At 36.8% G+C, this 22,374-nt stretch overlaps 1 protein-coding gene and 1 long non-coding RNA gene across 5 annotated transcripts; one reads left to right on the top strand and one right to left on the bottom strand.

The window, feature by feature from the left end:
• The first annotated feature begins 122 nt into the window (after window positions 1-122).
• LOC143884659 (uncharacterized) lies at window positions 123-21,255 on the top strand. Of its 4 annotated transcripts, XM_077388356.1 has the most exons (12): window positions 151-199; window positions 1,403-1,443; window positions 5,998-6,043; window positions 6,224-6,273; window positions 18,921-19,341; window positions 19,464-19,649; window positions 19,726-19,818; window positions 19,897-19,998; window positions 20,104-20,403; window positions 20,495-20,568; window positions 20,668-20,892; window positions 20,989-21,255. In XM_077388356.1, the coding sequence occupies exons 5-11, from the start codon at window positions 18,931-18,933 to the stop codon at window positions 20,675-20,677; spliced, it is 1,176 nt and encodes a 391-aa protein (XP_077244471.1). In that variant the 5' UTR covers window positions 151-199; window positions 1,403-1,443; window positions 5,998-6,043; window positions 6,224-6,273; window positions 18,921-18,930; the 3' UTR covers window positions 20,678-20,892; window positions 20,989-21,255. The 4 variants fall into 4 exon arrangements, with proteins under 4 accessions (XP_077244464.1, XP_077244457.1, XP_077244479.1 ...); XM_077388349.1 differs by lacking the exon at window positions 5,998-6,043 and having other exon boundaries at window positions 123-199; window positions 20,668-20,871; XM_077388342.1 differs by lacking the exon at window positions 5,998-6,043 and having other exon boundaries at window positions 123-199.
• LOC143884653 (uncharacterized) lies at window positions 8,049-13,590 on the bottom strand. The gene is made up of 3 exons (XR_013253031.1): window positions 13,525-13,590; window positions 9,630-9,690; window positions 8,049-8,126 (listed from the first exon to the last, which is right to left on the bottom strand). It is a non-coding gene; the product is annotated as an uncharacterized LOC143884653 (long non-coding RNA).
• Window positions 21,256-22,374: the final 1,119 nt, after the last annotated feature.

Raw genomic sequence — 22,374 nt, 5'->3', positions numbered from 1 at the left:
TTATATCTCCGCCCCCTTTTGTTTTTTCAGTAGAAAATCGTGAGAATGTTGAAAGAGGGTGGAAATATCACTTTCCTTGAGAATACTATAAAATGACATCTCCACCTCTTCTCTTATTTGAGATTAGGGGGTTGAGAGAAAAAAGAGAGGAAAAGAGGAGATGAGGAAGAAAAAACGATGGTGGAGTTCTCTTCAGATGGTAAGAGTTTAATTGATTCTTGTTTTCACTTTGATTTTTCCCCTCCTTGTAATGCATTTGTTTTTAGCCCATTTTCAATTATTTATTTGTTTTTGTCCAATTTGTCGTCTGATTCTTTCTTTATTATTCATGTGTGAGTGAATGGTATGTAGATTTGTTTTAGCCCACCCAAAAAAAATTATTTGTGTATTTAAGCATGCAGCAACATGTTTTTTAGATTAGATAATAAATAACTCACCTCATGAGATTGGGGAAGAACCCAAGTTAGAAAAACAGATTACAAATCCCTTTTCACACACTAAAAAGGATAATTTGAACCAACCTTATTCAATTTTTATCTAAAAGGACCTTCAATTTATGATGATATCCTACTAAATTGATCATAATCATATTATTTCCCTCTAAATTTTGAAAAGAAAAGCCATCACATATAGTTTCATATCACATCTCTCTAGATTTGGACTTTAGCTTAGATGGTTTCACATCACACATCACACTGTTACCTTACGTCAGAATTAATTACATGCAGATATGCTTCAATGACCATCCAATACTTTTCATTCTAAGCAAGCTTACATGAGAGTAAATCCTATCTTCACTCACCCTTTTGTTTCTCCCCTACGTTTGGTTGCTGGAATTTTTTTGATTCTTGGGACTTTTGTGGAATTTCCGCAGGAAACCCACGTTTGGTTGGTGGGCCCAAAATAATCCCAGGAACCAAAAATAAGCATGTAGAAGATTTTTTTTCTTCCCAACAGTTCAAGCAACAAAACAAAACATTTTTTTTTTCCGACCATAGTCCGGTCAACCAAACATGGGATTTTTATTTTACCGGGATACTTCCAGGGAGTTTTTTTTCCCACCAATCTCCCAGGAAGTTTTTTGTTCCACAAAAATCCCAAGAACCAAAAAACTTCCGGCAACCAAACGGAGCTGGACCCAGAAAGCATGAAAATGAAAAGAGTGTGGAAATATCACTTTCCATTAATAATATTATATAAAGACAATTGGCCATGCCAATCATTTTTTTATTCTTTCGCTGCTCTCTTAAAATTCATTCATTCATTCATTCTAACTAGTTAATTGAAGCTCTAACAAACGAGTTTGAGTAAAAGAGAGATGGTAGAAGTAACTGAAACAAGAGATGAAAATACCATTGTCTTTTTTGTTTCCTTGTGCTTATATGTAAATTCCAATTGACAGGATTAACATGTTGAATGGATCAGGTGATATAGGAAAAAGAGGTACGAATCTAAACTTCTTTGCTCTTTTATATGTGGATGGAGTAGGGTAGATTTCTTTTTTTCTTTTTAACATGATCTGTATAATAAAACCTTCACATCAATGCTAATGCTAAGAATACTAGGGCCTCTTTGGATACGTGCATTAGTCTCGATAAGATTATTTTAATTAGGAGTTCATTATTAACTAGATATCATGCATTCCTTCTAAAAATCTTCTATTCTAATTTTGAGTACAGTTGGAGCTCTAATAATTAATGCTCTATAAATAATAAAAGACAACCCATCTAACCCTAATTCTGAAAGAAGGCTTGACTGCAAAATCCACTTTTACCATCAGCAATAAAAGGCAATTACCGCAACCCTAGCGTAACCCAAGGTTGCATTATCTCAATCCTAATCCGACCCATTCTGAACCTCTAGTCGGGAAGGCTCAACCCTAACCCAAACTGCCTCTAAATCTCTCAACCCTAATTCAAACCATCGAACTTGATTTCCAAAATCCACCCAGGTTGGTTTTGGATTGTCCTATGGCGAAGAATGAGAAAAATACAAACAAATTAAAATTTTAAAAATCTCAGTAAAAAAATTAGGTTAACGTAGTTGGGATTGGGTTGCCCAAGACCTTAGTCATAACCCAATCGGGTTGTCTTTTCCCAATCCAATCCAAGCCAAAATTGTCTTTTCCCTAGCTACGCTTGAGCCTCATCTAATTCAGGACGGGAAATCTGAAACTCGACCGAACCGCAAAAAAGCTTCCATCTATCCGCAAATTGTTTTCTAGGCTACTCCCATATAATGTAGTTGTCAATAATGTCACCAACAACCGGTAAGCTTTTAAAAATATTCAGTAGGTCTCAAGTAATCATCTTTGGAATCCAGTTTCATATTTGTAAATAAGCTTTTTTTTTAATCTAATCTTCTTTGCAATTCGCATACTGAGGCCTCCTAGGAAGCCATTAACTACATTTTATTTGCAAATAATCATATTTAACTTCAAGACCATTTGCATATAACAATTTATGCAAATAACTTTGATGGAGATCCAAGAGAGACCCTTAGGCCATGTTTGGCAACCATGATTTTTTTTTTCATGGAATATTGGCTTACCAAGTGTTAAAAAGGGGGCAAGGAGAGTAGGAGAAAGAGAGAATTGAGAGGGTATGAGTGAGGAGATGATGCAAAATGGCTGAAAAGTAAGGAAAATAAAAACTCGCCTTTGAGTTGAATTTCTTCTTTTCCCTATTTTCAGCCACTTTTCACCAATTCACCCTCTCTTCATTAATGCATGCCCGCCCAAGTCTCGCTCTTCCACCCTTTTTGCCCCTCTCCCACCACTTGATAAACCAATATTCCATGGAAAAAACTTTCAATTCTAACAAACATGGCCTTAGGGCCTCTATAGATGCTACCAAAATTTATTCTTAATAATAACTACGATGAAAATTATGAATTTCTATTAATCTTGGACCGTTACAATTAACTATAATCTTTCCTTAAACAATGTCCTTAAAAGATAAGCATAGATGGAAAACCTTATGAAAGGTTATCCTAATCTAATACATAATTGTTTACTTGCCTAATCTACACCATCTACAACATCTAACACCCTAGATCCAGTGGTCAGATTTTACTAGATTTAATATACTGACATAAGTTTCTTTTAGTTTAATGTTATTTCTAAACAGTCACAGTTTTTCAACATGATCTGGATAGTTTATCTATTTGGGTTTACTATGGATGACAATAGCCTAAAAGTCACATGCATGTGATGATCCTAGCCATCCAAGCAACTGCCTACAAAATGACAACTAACCAACATTCAAATTTCAACTCAATCCATATGGACACTTGCGTTGCAGAGGGTGGATTCAAATAATGATTCAAACCATCTCTCTTTATGTATATACTAGTGGGACCATCCATGCGATGCACATCATGAAACTTATTTTTATATTGAAAAGAAAAAGAAAAGGGAAAAATTAATAGTAAAATAATAAAAATAAGGGAGTGTTGATATCATTTCCTTGGATATCTAATACATATAAGAGTTGGTATTGGCCATGGGGTTTGATCATTTTCATCATTTCTTTCATTTAACAAATATATATTTAGTACAACTACATGCAAGGTGTATTAATGAATTAGAACTATTTAATTTTGTATTAGATATCCACCACATTTACATTAAAGGTAGTTTCATGTTAAAAAGATTATTATAAATAAGAACTGAGAAAGGCCAATGGGTGTCAACTCTCAGCTCCTCTGTTTTTATTTCAAGATTTAATTTATTTCCACTCACTCATTCTAATTCAATTGCAATTATCTGGTCTGCATCTGGTCTTCAGCATTTCATTTTCCATGTGGACACGTGCTCTAGAGTATTTCTTTTGCCACATTACGATTTCTGTTGGGTTTTCTTTATGGGATTTGAAGATGAATTACTATCGTATTTTATAATTTTCTTATCAAACATGTTCAACAATGCAAGCCTTCCTGAGTATTTAAAGTGTACAGCCATATTCCTGCTTGGGTCTTAACCTTAGGAGATACACAAGAGTAAAATTTCTGTACACCCTCATGTTTGTGTTTTTGAAAGGTTTTAAGTTGGGTTAGGTCTCTTAGGTAGAAGTAAGGTAATGCAGTTACCACCTTGCAATATTACATTATTGCCACTTCAAGCATTCTAATGCGAACCCTATAGGATTATATAAGTGATACTCTTCTTTAATTAACTCTTCTTTAATTTTTTGTGCTATTCAACGACAGATTGTGTACAATCTTGTATAATTCAAAAAAAAAAAGTGCATTATGTACAACCCATCTCTTATATGATCGATTTGCTCTGAATCTAAAGTTCTTTCTTTGTTGCCCTTTTAATTAGGGAGGTGATTTTTTCACCTCCACTGTAGGATTATGCGCCCCTCTTTTAAAGTGAATTGTGGCAGACTTTAACTCCTTTTTATGTCAAACCACGTTAAAAGGGGGGGGGGGTTGGGGGGCACATAATCCTACAGGGGGGTGAAAAAATCATCTCCCTTTAATTATTATATGCTCGCTGGTAGTTTATGATTTGTGATGCTGTGCCTGTACGGAGGGATGTTTCTCTTGGTTTTTCTTCTCTTTTTAAGCTTTGGGTGCTTAAGTTATTTGATTTGGGAGATTGGAATACTTGTTTCTTACTAATCAAATTTACTCAATCCAGGATTGCTACATTGACATTTGCTTTCAAAAGTTCTTGGCCTTATTCACCAAAATTTTTGACTAACGACAACTTCGTTGATATTTTGTACCAGAAACAAAATGAAGCCCCGCCTCAAACTTATGTAGCATTTGGTTCCATTTCATGAATTCCATTTTAGGTCTTTGTGGTCATATCAGCATAGGCTTGATACTCAATTTTAAAAGGGAAGTGATAAATGTGCCCCTTTTCATTACTTGGGACACCCAATTGCAGTGTCTCTATGACTGCAAAGGGGCTGTTGTACTTCACATGTGAGGATTCAACGGATTTGATTGCCTCGTACACTGCTATTGGCTGTCCCGTGTAATGAAAAGGGGCGTATTTATCATTTTTCTCTTAAAAAATGGAGTTGTTATGGAAATAGCTAACTATGCCTTTAGTTTGGGAAGTGATATATCCGCCCCTTTTGATTTCTTGGGACGCCTAGCAGCAGTGTATCAATGGCTGCAGAGGGACTGATGTACTTAACCTCAGAAGGATTCAATGGGGCTGCATGCACTACAACAAAATCATCAATTACCAGCGGTTTTTAAAACCACTGCTGTATGTTGGTATTTACCAGCGGTTATTTAGCCGGCCGCTGGTAGATCTTTGGAGAAAAAATAAAGAAAAATACCCACTCGCGCCAACTTTTCACTCCCTCGCTTTCCTCTCCCGCGCTACCCACTCCCTCGCTTTTCTCTCCCGCTCCCTCTTTTCCCTCTTTTCCATCCTCGTCTGCGATTGACGATCGAGGAGACGTGAAACCCTAATCTCCCGTGTCTTTTGCTCCCTCTTTTCCCTCTTTTCCATCCTCGTCTGCGATTGGCGAAGGAGACGTGAAACCCTAATTTTTCGTGACATTTAGAAGCCCAAAACTGCCGTCAAACTCTAATCTCCACTGCAGATTGATGAAGGAGATGAAACTGAGGAAGATAGAAGCTTCCATTGCTCTGTTTTTTTAGGGTTCGACCATTCTTTCTCATTTATTTTCTAGGGTTTTGACCACCCCTTTCCATTTTGCTCCATCTCCACGCCATCCTGTTTTTGGCCACTGTGAAACGAAGAAGAGGGCATTTGGGGTTAGGGTTCATTCCTTCTGGCCTGAGATCTACACCATCGTTCCAAGCATGTGAGTTCTCCTGATTCCTCTTTTCTTTCTGAAGAAGGGTTTCAAGGTATTGCTTATTAGTTTCAGATCTAGAAGCATTTATTTCATTTTATGTCTTAGATCATGGTAAGTTTTTTTCCCCTCCTCTCTCTTTCTTTATAAATATGTGCCAAAGCTCTGTTTATTGTTTTCACTTTTACCCATTTTCTGATTTTCGATGTAGGGTTCTTTTAATTCATCAGCAATATTGGTTACTTTGAGTGAAATTAGTGAGTTGTTTACTTTTTATATGGATTTGGTTTTTAGGGCTTTTAGTATTTGGTATTGTTTGATCACTATTCTTTTTGTGTGAGTTGCCTGTTTTAGTGTAGTACTCATGCAGAATTATCTCTCGTCCTTTCTCTTTTTTAGATCTGAAGTTTTATTAGATTAGCCTTTTTTTCTTGTAGAAGAAGATATTCCTTCGACGGATTCTCCACAACAATCTGGCCAGGAAAAGGTCAGATCTTGTTTAACTTCGGCCTTCAGTTTTTCGATCTCTGTTTTAGGTTAGAATTTGTTTTGCTTGGTGATTTGGATATCAATTTTGACAGTTTTATTGGAGTAATTGAGTTGGGACAATTTTTTCATTTGTTGTTTCGGTTCAAATTTGGGATTTTTTGTTAGTTTTAGTATAAATTTATTGATTCTTTGCTTTTCCTTGTGTTTTTGATGTTTTGATTTTGGTTGCGTAGTTAGTTATGAATTGTGCAACCATACACCACTTTGATGAAGGTAAAGACTCCTCCCTTTAGTGTAGTATGCTTTGGAAGTACAAGCAATACGGAATAATTAAGAAAATTTTTGTGTAGATGTCTTGTATTCTGACGGTGATTTATTTCAGATTTCTTCTCTAACGATATTTCCGGAATTCCTAATGTACTTGCCATTTTATGTGTTTTTAACTCTACGATATGTTTGAGCGGGTAAAAAGACATAAAAGGCTCCTATAATAGCTCTTAGATTTGAAAATATTAAGGTTAAAATTGGAAAAGATGTGGGTCCGGCTGAAGCAAGAGCATCCCCTTAAGAAAGTTACATCGGCTTTTGAATGCTCATTAGTGTAGGAAATGTTCTTTTGTTTCATGTACATTTGCATAAGTAGGGGTACTTTGGTCATTTTAGCCCTTTAATATGCATTTTAGGCATTTACATAAAATAAGGGTAGTTAGGTCATTTAGAATTTAAGGGGTCGAGAAATTGTGAAGATGTGTTATGACCCAGTATTGACGATTACCAAGTCTCTGTAACAACGAAAATAGGTAGAAAAAGAGAAGGAAAAGAGAAAGAGGGAGAGCAGAAGAAGAAGAAGATTCGAGAAAATTGTATTTCTTTATATTTCTCCTCTCCTGATGCCCTTGTTTATAGGCCTCTTTTACATAACAGGACTTGATTCCCTGACTCAGATCGTAATCAACTGAGCCTAGCTGGCATTATTCTCGAATTACATGGAAAGCGTAAACGATAACATCCTAGTTTAACAACCTTTTAATGAATCAGATTATGTTAATCTAACGATGGACATAATCCTTCATCCACCGGGGTGTTCTGGTCATTCTACTGCCTCTGACTCTTTTGTCGTGATTTGATTGACCTTCCGATTGTCCTTCTTTGTCAGCAATCTCCTTCTGTTCTTCTTCTTGGCTCTCTGATATACCCTGTTCTCTATCATTTCCCACCCCTTGAAAAATAACCTTGTCCTCAAGGTTGAAGGATGGGTAATCCGATTGAAGATCGACTAAATTTTCGCAAGAAGTGTCCTCCAGTAAAAGTCCTTGCCATTGAACGAGCACCTGAGTTACTGGCTTATCTTGCTGAAGCACAAGTCTTCGGCCTAAAATGGCAAGTGGTGAAACAACTGGGTGATTGTTATCAGTTAATGAAGGCAAAATGCAAGGAGGATTTGGTGTTGGTCCATGATATGGTTTGAGTTGCGAAATATGGAAGACAGGATGAATCCAACTATCTTCTGGCAATGTCAATTTGTAGGCAACATTTGCCATACGGGCAAAACACGAACTTGGACAAGAACGCGAAAGGTAAAGTAGTTCGACTCAGGGGAGTTCATGATGACGCGAGAGAGTTTTGAAACTATGATTTGTACTACTAAGGATAAGGGTTAGATGTTTTTCAATAAGAGTAACTTCATTAGTTAATGTCCATCTCTATTATGTTATAGAAATTCGATGCCTTCAAACACAAGAATTAAAAAGAACTACACTATTTCATAATTAGGGAATGGATCCACATAGGTGTTGGGGAATACCTTGTTTTTCTTTCTTGCCTCTAAGATATCTCCCAAAGAAGGACGTCCTAAAAGCAAGAAGAAATTGCATGAACATGAAAACACATTAGTACAAATCAACAATTAATTTATATATAGAATTGTTGTATCATGTATTGTAGGTTTATGGTTTAGCATGAAGTAATGAATGATTCACGTTAGTGTTCTAAAACAATTTCGTCCCCGCTAGTCATTTTCTCCAATATCGTAGTGTAAGTTGATTAACGATTTCAGTATAATTTAATTATTCACGGTCAAGAATAGTAATAGCAAATAACAGAAGAATTAGATACAAATAGAATAATAAAGATCCATTTTCATGTAGCATGCTACACAATAACCCAAATAATAGAGATTAAAGAACAAGGGTCAATCATAAGGAACTTAAGCATATAATCAAATATGATCTTTTGATCTTTTAGTGTTTTCAGATATTTTTATTCTTCATCAGTCTATGTACCATTCTGGAAGAAAATGTTCCATGTAGACGAACCCAACTAGTGTCAGGAGTAGACTTAGTCAATTTGAGCCAGGTAGATCCTTTCACCTTCTTCATGAAAATTTTCTATAGGATTCATTAGCCGACCCATTAGTTTGGGACAAAGGCTTAGTGAGTTGAGTTGTGTCAGTCTACGTACCATTCTCTGATGCTATCTTTGTTGTAGCAATCATATTACAATCCAAGTGTATATCAGAAATTTGAAGGATCGATCCGCTCGGGAAGTGAAAACAGGACAACAAAGGCATGGCGTGCAGATAAGTAAAACAGAATAAAGAATTACAACTACTATTAACCACAATTAAGTCCTTTTCTGTTCTTCACATTTCCCATGCTGTGCAGCAATTCACTGATTTGATTTAATACCAATGTACCTATATCCATGTATTTCAACATGGTCTGTCTCGCTAACACCTACCTGTGTGAGATTGGCATGCAATGTCACACGTGCTTCAGAGCACCTATTAGGTGATACCACTAGCAGGGAGATGTGCATTTGAATCAGTAGACAAGTCATTTAATTTTGCAATATCCCATCGCTTGTTTTTGTAGAAATTTACTCCATAAGAATGAACACGCAACTACAATTTTAAGTTTCTAAAATTTGAGAAACACAAGAGATCAATTTTTGTTATAGAAACCATTCTATGCAAATATTATTAGAAATATCAAATGAAATTACTGCATATTGTGCAAACGGCTTTCGTATACAAATGAAATTGAGTTTATACATGGCTAAATTAAGTCATTTGTGCACCCCTGTCTTTTCCTATAACTTCCTATGTTGAGTTATCTTGCAAGATACATGAGCTTGACTAGGGTGAATGTAACCATGATGAGATCTATAAAATCAGATAAAAGGCATAATAATATCAATAATGCAACCTTAATTTTATTCAAACAGTTATTCTCCTATGGATAGTATTGGGTGAAATTGATATACGCAGTTACATTCTATTGGTTCAGATTCTTCAGATTAAAAGTACTAATTATCATGGAGCTGGTTGAAATAATTTATCAAACATGGTGTTACCTGTAATTTGCAGACGATATTGTGCCCAAACACCATATACTGCACTGGCTATAGTTGCAACCTGTGCATGGATTGCTTACTTATTAGCCATAAAAGACTACATACAGATAAGAAGAAACCACGTCCAGAGAAGTACATGAATTGTTCTAAAATGACATAAAATAGAAATGTGTGCTTGTCATATACATATATGATATATAATTAGATATGTGTCTGTTAAACTTGATAAAGTTATTTTAATGCTATAATATCAACAATATCAAGGAAGCAACAAATCATTATAGGAAAAAACACAACACATTAGCATAAGAATAAAAATCTACAAATTGAATTATTTGTACCAGGGAAATTTTTTCTCATGGTACTAGTGATAAAAGAAGGTTTTGGAGGGGGATTTTGAATGTACAGCAGCAAAAGGACCAATAAACAAAGAAAGGTGACCCCGTAGTTCTTGTTTCCATTAATTTTGATGGAAGGGAAAAAATTCTTTCTTGTAGAACCAAAAGCACATTTTCTACACAGATATTTTCATTAGAATGCAATTCAAGGATGATACTTGTTGCTCCTATTTTTTAAAATTTTTTTAATGCATAGAGTAGATCTATCAACAAGAGAGATTATACTAAACCCTTGTACATCACCAAAATTGACAAAGTTCTCTTTTCCATGTTCTACTTGAACCCTTTTTTTATAGGCTTAAAGGATGCCCAAATCAGCCCTCCAAAGATGTGTAGAAGACACTAGATAGACTTGGTTGTTTGTAGATATTTGTAGAGATGTGCAGGAATTCTAGAGTATTCTTGAGAATTCTTTCAAGAGACAAGTGTAGAGTATTCTAGCGAGTCTAGAAATTTCTAGGATGCCCTCGAACCGTTGGATGATGCCGAGTGGCATGAATGCATGATCAGGGCCATTGGCGGAGGAAAGAGACTATCTAAGGGTGAGCTCCTTAGTGCAAATCACCTATGAGACCTCTGAATATGAGAACTTCAAGCGTTGTAAATCCTTCCACGGTATAATACAATTCTTCTTCCGATTCCACTCCTGTGTGCTTTCTTGTGTGAAAGTTTGTTTTGTTGCCTTGATCGAAGGCTAGGACACTTGGATTTGGCTGACTCGGGGCTAAAGTTGAGTTTTGCATGAGTGCCGCACAGGTTTTAGCCTACAGATTAGCAGGCCCATGACAAGTAGCCTAACAATGAATCGGTCATTTGGTGTACAAATATGGAAAACTGAACTGTGTTATAAATGGTTTTAGCTTTTGACTCTTTCAAATGAAAAGGTAGCAGCAGCGAGAGAGTAGGCTCTCCATGGAAAGTATATTACATTATAATAATAAATGAAAATTGGCAAAAACTTAAAAGTTAAAACATATCAACATAGAATTTATGTCTACCACTTGTTCAAGGAGTGTATTGTCAATTAGGAGTCTAACAAAGTCTTCTAGGTAGTGATGCCAGATGCAATTCTCTCAAAATAAGGCAGGGCAAATAGAATGTTAAAAGTAGACATGATTTAATTTATAATCATGTGGATAACTTTGCAAACTGCAGAAAAAAACATTTGGCAGTGAGTGGAAAGAACTGAACACATGGATGCAATAATTGGGCAAGGAGGAAAGGGAAAGAGATATATGACAGCAGATGTCAAAGAATGTAGAATTTGGAGAGAGAAAAACATGCAAAGATAAAATACAAATTACTAACAGTAAACCAAAAACTTACTATAATGGATAAAGACACTGTAGACTTCACTTGGAGAAAGAAAAAAAAAACAGGGCTCTTTATAGCCTATCCATGAAAACTATAGAATTCTATCAAACAATTAGAACAAATATTGATGGAAGATTATGCATAGAAGTATGGTTCTTGAAAGTTACTGCAGGACAGAATGGGGAATTTTCAGAGAGGTCCCTAAGATACTAAGTCAGCCTGGAAAACTTTCTAGTATTCACTTTCAAAAAACCTTAACGACGAACGTAATGTGAACTTAGAGAAAGAATTCTAAAAGAGAAATAGTATATGGACTCATTAGCAGATAAAACTCGATGACTAATATCCTCAAATTGCTCATTATCCATCCTATTAGTTTGTCACATAAACGGATTCTCGTGTGGGCCTAACTGAAACATTGGTTGTAAACAACGTACAAAGAGGCGAGGGCAATTGCGTGTCATCTTTATCAGATATACTCTAATCTACACAACTCTAGCTGCTAATAACATATCTCAACTCAACTCAACTAAGCCTTTGTCCCAAACTAGTTGGGGTTGGCTAAGCTGCTAATAACATATAAATAATAAAAATCTATATATTAGACTAGCCTTATAGCAACCTATTCTCTTCGAACATTCATTTTCAGTCACCAAGAGTGTATGCACATCTCATTAGCCAACTGTCAGGAGTGAATCATTGGATTGATAAGGATGCTGGCTATCTAAATCCCTGGTGTGACATGAAGCAAGGAGATAGTGGACACGGCCTAATATTTTGCTCGGTAATTGATTTTGCCACTATATCCTTTTTATTTCTTTTGCAAGAAATAAGAAGGAACTGAGGAAGATACAATATCTGGTTTTGGACTTGCAAAAACCAAGTTCATCTGCTCAATCAAAATCAACAGCTGAGTGAAGAGAAAAGTCCTGAATATATCAAAGATAAATGAACTGAAACCGTGTGAGCCTCTCCAATATCATTTGAAAATCGGTTCACTTTGTGAACTGTAAAAGCTCTTTTCGACAAGAGGTTATCAGATATACTAGTCCTCCAATTGGTCGTTACTCGATAAGACTGGCTCCGCCATACACACACATAGTTTGACATATAACTCTAGTGCAGCATTAGAAGTTGAGCATGGGATGAAAATTTTGTTGCATTCAGTTAATCTAGAACACAACAGCGCGGAAGACATGTGATCTCCAACCCCAAAAACATGTAAGGCTCCCAAGATCTTTAATGTGAAAGTGATAATGAGAAACTAAACAACATAAATGAGCAAGATGACTTTTCCACTAGTGGTTTGATGTACAAAGATAGAGTACTCACTCGGGCTTTAAATAAGCTCTGTCTGTATCACAGTACTGCTGAATTCTTCAGGATATATGGCGGTTTTCTCAGCCGAGAAACTAGAGAGAAGTCAAGAGGAATCTAGGCCTACTTGAGGCATAATGTATACCTCCTCATTAAGATCGTCATTTTGGAACATGTTCTTGATATCCATCTGATAAAGGTTCCCACTGTCTAAGAACATGAATGGCAAGAATATTTTGGTGGCAGTCATTTTAGCAACTATAGTGTAGGTTTCTTCATAGTCAACACCACATTCTTTAGTAAATCACAAGTTACAATTTAATCCTTGCATCTTCACTACAATGCTACACGTTACTCATGTATAGCATATAGGATTTAGGTTAAAAACAGAGCTAGCAGTGCTGAAAGTAAGCAATATGAGCATGTGAGACAGGAGTTCTGGAAGAAAATCAAAATGTTCAAGAAAACAAAAAATTCTAGGAGACTTATGGACTGACGTCAAGGGGGTTTTGAATTTCATATCGGGTGGATTTTTTTCCTCGAATAAAGATATGTTTCAATCGTAAGGGCCCTTTAACCATCATTGGTCAAGGTTGGAGGATCTTTCTCTATTTTAAAAGATAGACTTCAGAAGCACAGGATCAGAATTTGTAAATCAGGTATCGAGCTAGAGCATCATTTTCTCAATACAAAAAGATTTCTCGACATGAAATCATTTTCCAGCAATTATATGTGGCAATACCAAGATTCAACTACATGTATTGATTATAATTTTATTTAACTTTCATTCTTGCCTGCAAAGAGAAGAAATTAAATGTAGTAGGTCCATCAAGTTAGCTATTGCATACTATCATAAGAAGTCTTACAGGCTCATATTTTGTAATGGCATAAACCCATCCAAGACCAACTTCTTCATACAATCTTCTAAATGCCTGCAAAATTTATCACTAATCACATGAATTAATGTTTCTTGAGATGGCATGACCAATAGTGGCCTTTAAGATTGCGCACACGAAGTTCACAACAAAAAACACATAGTTCTATAAGTAACGTCAATAAAACAAAGGCCAGTAGATGTATAATTGAATATTAAATAAAACCTCAATATTCATCATGCATTCAGTTCCATACTGAAAGTAGATGTGCATAGTAGCTAGTTTTTAAGATGGAGCAGTATCATAAATTTCATGGCAAAAATATCTGAAGCCAATGTACTATCAGTTGATGATTTCACTATTCTCAAAAGTAAATAGCCATCAAATCCATTATGATAATAATCATAGTAACACTATTAATTTCGGATAGAGACTGTAAGTTTATCACCAACCAACAATTAATTGACTATGCATGAACTATGGCAAAGTCATACGAGTTAATCTAATATGATAACAATTAAAAAACAAAAGATAACCCGAGTTTGTGCGATTATTAAAACATGGTAGTGCGAATACCCAGAGCCTGAATCTTGATATAACTCAGAACAATATAGTTTTGTTACCATGAGATGTAACACACTACTCTATCTAGGAATGAGGCCCTGGAGAGGAGCCTGCCCAACTCCACTTACTCTCAGAGCCGCTGCTTGAGCGGAAGTTATCTGCTTGCGCAGCTATGCAGTGGAAGCTACGTGTGTGTGTGTGCGCGCGCACGCGGACTGAAGCGCCATGACTCTCGCGCAAGAATTAAATTAATATCTATGCCTGCAAAACTCCAGAGTCCAGACGAATGTGTGTGTGTGTGCCTGCAAAATTTGGACAACATGTCTTCATCCATTCAATCCTTTCTTTTCGACATCGCATTACCTTATTCCCGTGAGTCAACTACCCTTTTTAATACATGTTGCTTATACATGTTAATGTATTGAAAGGTGATTTTTTAATATTTCAAAAGCAATGACCTTTGTTATTAGGATGTTCATATAAGTTGAATATTGTGATCTACCTGGCATCCTCAGTTGTACGCGTCTACGGAAAAATCTCAAAAAGTCATGGATTGAAGTTGGATCCAACTTCCAAGGTATGACTATGATAGCGTTTAGGTTTTTCAAATGTGGAAGAAATTGGATTGATTATGTATAATTTTAATATTTTTAATTTGTGTTCGCTTTTGGATACAATAGGAATGACCCGGCGTACGAGGAAGGAGTTTCTCAATTTCTTAACTTTGCGTTTACTCATGGAGCTCATGGAGGAAATATATTCTGCCCATGTAACAAATGCGGCAACGTTAGATTGGTTGATCGAGAAGAGGCCGAGGGAGATTTGTTGTGGAATGGGATGCTCTTGGGCTACAGTAGATGGGTTAATCATGGGGAAGGATCATCTCGTGCTGTGAGTAATAATGAATCCCAAGCACCTCATGAACCAATTATACAAGATGAAATGCACGAACTATTGAATGATATACACCCAAGATCGAGCCATGATCATGATAATAGACCACTAGATGAGGAGGGTCATTCAGCAGATGCACGTATGGACGAGCATAATGGAGATGTGGATAAGTTTTTTAAACTATTACAAGATGCGGAGCAAAAATTATAACCAGGAAGCAAGTTCACTAAATTATCCTTCATGGTTCGATTGTTTCACATAAAGTGTCTTAATGGGTGGAGCAACAAATCATTCACCATGTTGCTTGAGTTGTTAAAAGAGGTACTTCCTGAGGGTGAAGCATTACCGAAGTCCTTTTATGAAACGAAGAAGATAATTAGGGATTTGGGCCTCCATTACGACAAAATAGATGCATGCCCCAATGATTGTATGCTATACTGGAAGGAAGCCTCCAATGATTCTCAATGTCGTATTTGTAGGGCTTCAAGGTGGAAAACAATTGAAGGGAATTCAGATGAGCAGAGAACCCATTCATCCACAAGAGAGCAGAAAGTTCCTGCAAAGATTTTGCGTCATTTTCCTTTGAAGCCAAGGTTGCAGAGGTTGTATATGTCAACTAAAACGGCTTCTTTCATGATGGCATTATGAGAACCGTACCAAAGACGATATATTAAGGCATCCTGCAGACTCTACGGCCTGGCAAACTTTTGACTACATATATCAGTGGTTTTCTTCTGAACCTCGCAATGTTAGACTTGGATTAGCAAGCGACGGCTTCAATCCATTTAGGACGATGAGTATTGCTCACAGCACATGGCCCGTTGTGCTCATTCCATATAATCTTCCACCATGGATGTGCATGAAGCAACCATATATAATGTTGTCATTGTTAATTCCTGGCCTTTCTAGTCCTGGGAATGACATTGATGTCTACTTACAACCTCTGATCAAAGAGTTGAAGGAATTATGGGTGTCAGGTTTGCAGACTTATGACGCATCGAGGCAGGAGACATTTCAGATGCATGCATCACTTTTGTGGACGATTAGCGACTTCCCTGCATATGCTAACTTGTCGGGATGGAGCACCAAAGGGAAACTGACCTGTCCTTCTTGTAACAAGGACACATGTTCTCTGCGTTTGAAGCATGGAAGGAAGTTTTGTTACATGGGACACCGACGATTCTTAGAGGCCAACCACAGATTTCGGTCTGATAAGTCTTCTTTTAATGGAACTAAGGAGAAGAGGTTAGCTCCGATTCCCCTATAGGGACACAGGTACTGGATCAACTACAAAGCATTAACATCACATTTGGCAAGAAGCAAGATACCGGTGCAAAGAAGCAAGGTAAGCGTGGGAAGAAGAGGGTCCAAGAGGAGAGTCCCTTGGAGGAAAACAGTTCTGCCTCCGCTGCTAAGAAAAAAGAGAAGCCTCCTAAGGAGCATAATTGGAAGAAAAAAAGTATATTTTTCAGTCTTCCTTACTGGGAATCGCTCTTATTGTGCTACAACCTAGATGTGATGCACATTGAGAAGAATGGTTGCGACAGTGTAATTGGTACATTATTGAATATTGAAGGGAAAACAAAGGACAGTGTAAAAGCACGATTAGTGTAATTGGTACATTATTGAATATTGAAGGGAAAACAAAGGACAGTGTAAAAGCACGATTAGATTTACAAGAAATGGGACTGAGAAGGACACGTCACCCAGTGACTACTATAAGGAACAAAACATACTTGCCCCCAGCATGCTTCACAATGTCTCCAAAGGAGAAAGATGTTCTTTGCAACATCCTGAAGGATGTCAAGCTTCCAGATAGCCATTCTTCAAATATCTCGCGACGTGTGAATGTTCGAGAGCGCAAGATTTCGGGATTGAAGAGTCATGATTGTCATGTTTTGATGCAGCAGCTACTTCCATTAGTTATACGCTCATCATTGCCTAAGAACGTCAGCTCTGTATTGATTGAGCTATGTAACTTCTTCAAAGAATTATGTTCAAAAGTCCTCAATGTAGGCGACCTCCTCAAACTACAAGATATGATTGCACTAACACTTTGTCATATGGAGAAGATATTCCCTCCAGCCTTTTTTGATATTATGGTGCATTTACCTATTCATTTAGCGGATGAGGCAATGTTGGCTGGACCGGTACAATACCGATGGATGTACCCCATAGAGAGGTATGCACAGTTCATCAAAAAATTTGATTCGATCTTGAAGGTTTCTATAAGTTCATATTAGTGAAAGTAATGCACGCTGTGATTGTGTAGGTACCTTCTCACATTAAAGTCATATGTGCGCAATAGAAGTCGTCCTGAGGGATCTATTGCATAGGGGTACCTGGCAGAAGAATGTTTGACGTTTTGTTCAAGATATTTGGAAGGTGTTGAATTAAAGTTGAATCGGCCGGTAAGGAATCATGAAGATGCACATGTTGAAATGGAAGTAGGATTTTCTATATTCTCACTAGCAGGACACCCTCTAGGCGAAGTTAAGAGTTGCCCTTTAGATCAAACCACAATTGAACAGGCACATCAATATGTTCTCTTCAACTGCCCTGCAGTTTTTCCATTTATTGCGTAAGCCAATTAAATTGTCTTTAATCTATTCGGTAAATACTTGGAAACTCTTTTCTCTTACGTACATTAATGCTTATGCAGAGAACATGTAAACCATATTCAAAGGCTGCATCCTCGTGCTAGGGCAAGGGATATAGAGCAAATTCACAATAAAAAATTTCCAACTTGGTTTGGCACACAAGTCAGCTCACACACACATTAAGCTACTCTTCAACTTTATTTAGCATACACGTTGGTCTTTGCTAATCATTATCAAATTTTGAATAGGTTCAAAATTTGCAGCGACCAAGGAGTGAGCATATATCAGAAAAGCTTAGATGGTTAAATACAAAGGGTTTATTAGTAAAGGTTTCCGCTTTCACACAAAGGCTCGCGAACAGAAAAGGAAAACACAGAATTGTGGAGTTGTTGTCACTGCAAATACAAGAAGTTTTTCAAGTGCCAGGGATCAGAATCCAGTAGCAGGAGATATTAGTTATTACGGTGTTTTAACAGATATCATTGAACTTAACTACTTTGGACGCCTGAAGGCATTGCTTTTCAAATGTGATTGGTTTGATGTTGTAACGCCGAACAGGGGAATAAAAATAGATGCGTTCGGTTATACAGTTGTAAATATGACACGTCATATTTATAAAAATGAGCCTTTTGTCTTTGCATCTCAAGCTGAGCAAGTATTCTACGTGCAAAATCACCCCGGTAACAAAGACTGGCATGTGGTTGTGAAGACAAAACCTAGGGACTTGTATGAGTTACATGGGAACAATGATGAGGGAGATGTCCAGACCGAGGTAGCAGAAATCCAAAATTTGGAAGATGTAAATAGCTGGGAACGAATAGATATAGGAGGGACAGAAATTGACGAACCGTTGGAACAATTGACCCAGGCAATACCAGATGATGAAGAATGTGATACAGATTCAGATGATAGTGACGGTGATGAGAGTCCCTTTGCCAACGATAAATAAACGGGATCATATCTCTTTCTCTATTTGGTGTACTGCTTTGATGGTTGATTTGTTTGAATTTTGACAAAATGTCGCTCTTTTCTTAATGTTCTTACATTTGTAGACTTTGTGTAGTGGAACACTTGTATCTGTTCTTTTTCTAAGAAATGGTTGAGGGGGTATCATATTTGGGAGTTTTGAATCACTAAATGTTGCTCTATTCTTAATGTTCTTAAATTTATAGGCTTTGTTTACTAAAATACTTACACCTGCTAGCTTTTGAAATTTGATGGATACATTATCATCTCCACTTAAATGTCAAATCGTTAAATTGTTATCAATTTGCAATAGTTGTATGCTTATTATTTAAGATATCAATCTCAATTGTTAATCATGTACAGGTGATCAGACATGAGGAAACGCAATCTCACTATGCCACCCTCACATTCTCAGGCCCAAGATACACATGATGATTCCCAGTTAGGACAGGGGGATGAGCAGATTGAGGATCTGGATGACCAGGTCGGGCACTTGCATACACAGCCCTCCTCTGTTCTTGAGACACAGGATGTTGCCTCTTCGTCGAGGAGGTCTTGGAAGAGAAGTGGTCCCACTTACTGCAAAGATACATGGGGACGCCCTAGGAGCCAAAGGAAGAGAGTAGTGTTTAATAAATTTGGCCAGCCCGTAGGAAAAATAGGGAAAAAATTCACAAATTTCTTGGGCACTGTAGCAAGACTTGGTGCTAAGTTACCAATTGACCAATTCGACTGGAGGCAAGTGCCTAACGAAAAGAAAGAAGATGCGTGGGAAGTTGTTCAGGTACGATGAAAATAAATTGTATTATTAACTTCCTACAAGTTATTTTAGGAAGCTAGTATTATTTTGATTTTAAATTTTGTTATAATTCCATGGTATTAAAGACTTCTTACATGTCAATTTAGGATTACTATGATGTTGATGAGATGCATAAGAGTTGGACATTGAGTAATATCGGTACAAAATGGAAAGATTGGAAGTGTTATTTGAGAAAAGCTTACTTTGATCCTGGTTTCCCATGCACGGATGATAGAGTAATTGGTGACCAGTGGACGGGTCTCTGCGCCCATTGGCAGTCATCGCTTGCTCAGGTAAAATGCAATCTTATTTTGGTTTTAACATTAATATAAAAAAATTAACATTATTATATTTGGTTGCTAATTTCAGAAGCGCAGTATAACGAACAAGGCTAACCGATCCAAACAAGTGATGATGCACACAAATGGGACTCAGAGCTTCGCATGTAAACGCTATGATCTGGTAATTTCATGAACTTCTAATTTAATTCCTCATTTATATATTGGTTTTGACATGATAAAATTGTTTTCTTATTGACAGGAGAAAGGAAGTGGCAAGGTTCGTAGCCGCCCTGAACTATTCAAGCTTACTCATACGAAGAAAAATGGGAAGATTGTTGATAAAGCGTCAGAGGATCTGATAGTATGTTATTAAATATAATGTGCCAATACTATATGCTATTTTTTTATTTATTTCGCCGGTTTTATGTTAAGCTTTATTTCTATTGTTTTTTTTTCTTATTTTCAGAAAAAGTTTACACAGTACGAGATGGAGCATCCTGAGTCTTCCAGTAGCAACGTTGCAATTTCCAGAGACGACGCCTTTGCCCATTTCATGGGATCAGAGAGACATGGCAGGGTACGGATGATGGGGTTTGGTACGACCCCAACTGATTGTTTTGGGCCATCACCGAATCGCATGGATTATCGGAGAATGATTGAAGAAGAGCGAAATGACAAAGAACAAATTAGGGAGGATTTTCGCCAGTTTAAGGAGGAGATGACCCAGCAGCTTCAGAATTTCATGTCAAATTTTAGTGGTAGCCAGGTAATGTTTGAAATTATGTTGCATACAAGTAAGATACAAAATTGTAAAATGAGGTTTTTTACATAACGTTTCTATTTTATAATAATTTTAGAATACTGCCGATGCGACTCCATCACGAGATGTGACTTCCCCCCTGCAAGTCACCCGCCTTGCTCCTCCACAGAGGTATAATTGATTTTACATTTTCATGCAGCTAATTCCAATACTTGACTGCTATCATTGACTGTGTAATTTACAAGTTTTCATTTCCTTAATGTTGCCTAGGTTATTTTGATGAGCTTGGCACGACCGGGGATTGAATTGGCCAAAGGACCTCTTGTGAGCGAAGATCCGGCGACAATAGTTGATGGCACACCGATTGGGCCAGGATTCTCTCTTGTTAGTGTCAGGGTTATAATAGTGGGCGATGAACTTCTGATAAGACCATCAGGACGACGGAAAACTATTAGAGACGTGGCTGGAGGACATGTCATTTGGCCATCTTTTTGTGTAAGTTTATGATATAATTTTGGTTTTTAATATATTTTTTTATCATATATTTATTAATCGTTTTCTTTATTTTTATTTTTTTTACTTTCTTTGCAGGTTAAAGAAGCACCGAGCAATTAAGTTACTTTTATGTTTGTAGTACCTTTTTGTAGTTATGAACTTGGATGTTATCTGTTTTTTGTAGCTATGGATGATGAGTGACATCATCATTGGGGACATGCTAAACTATAGATAATCTTCATGTGAACAGTGGTTGGGGATATGCTAAACTCTTGTATCCGATTCCAAATTTTTTGTGTGGACGAGGTAGTAAATGGATGATTTTGCTGGTGGTCATATTATTTTTGCTTAATGATTTTTATATCTTAAGTGTGCATAAATAAGGAGGTTGATATGAACAACTGATCAGGTAGCAAAGGGATAGGAATTGCATTCAGCATTGTTTATTCTTTACTTTCCTTTCTGATGTAATTTTTCTTTACTTTCCTTGATGATGTAACTTTTACCTTTAGTTTTCTTTAGGAATTCAGTGTAAATAAGAAGTTATCAAGTTGTGGATGGGTCATGAGTCGAGAGTTGAGAAGTTGTTGCTCACTTTCCCTACAGACACGAGATCTACGATGAGAAAGGTAGTTCCCATCTATTAGCATTAGCATTTGATATAGAAATGCTGAGATAGATAGTTTTTAGTAATATTAGCATTTGCTCACTTTCCCTAAAATTCATGTCTCTAGCATGTGTAAATTTGGGAATTTGGCATATATTTTAGTATGCCTTCATGTGTTTATTGTGTTTATGTTGAGTGTTCTTAGATTTCTCTTGCTTCTTAACATACTTACACTTTGTAGGTAGAGTGGGGAAATGTAGATTTTCTACTGCCTTTCGGTAGAGTCTGGAGTGCTACAGAAGGCTTTATTCACGGATTGGATGAAAAAGTACCCTTTCTTTAATGTGATTGTAAATTGGTTAAGCATACATTGGTTCAATGCAGTATTCAACAATGAGAAACTGGTTATTCGGACTTGGTTAAAACACATTATTCTCACTCATGGTCCATGCAAAATTCCAGTTAAGTTACTTGGTTTGAACATAAGATGCATAATTCTCCTAGTCAAGTGAGATGGGCCACATCTTGTTGTGTACCACCACAATGATTGCCCCCACACCAAAAACTGGGTTATTAAGTAGTTATCACAGGGCCCTTGCCACTGCCCTGATAAGCAAGCTATGTTTTCATTTCTCTTGGCACATGCATGTTTTTCATTGTTTGCTCTGATTTATCCATATAACACATTTTCTTCTACCATTCATCAGGGTTTAGTGTAATGTTGCAAATTCTTTTTTTTTATGGGTAGTGGTGTGCACTAAAAATAGACTACGCACATGGTGCCATTTCCCTCACTTTCATGTGTATTCTCCTTGCATGCTGGAAAAGTAAGGAAAGAGTCAGTGTTGCAAAATCTAGCTGCTAGAAGATCGGCC

The sequence above is a fragment of the Tasmannia lanceolata genome, unplaced genomic scaffold (genome assembly GCF_043159265.1).
Source record: "Tasmannia lanceolata isolate RefF3 unplaced genomic scaffold, GAP_Taslan_0.1 ptg000002l, whole genome shotgun sequence".
In the NCBI taxonomy this organism is placed as follows: Eukaryota; Viridiplantae; Streptophyta; class Magnoliopsida; order Canellales; family Winteraceae; genus Tasmannia; species Tasmannia lanceolata.
This window is presented reverse-complemented; position numbering and strand designations above follow the sequence as displayed.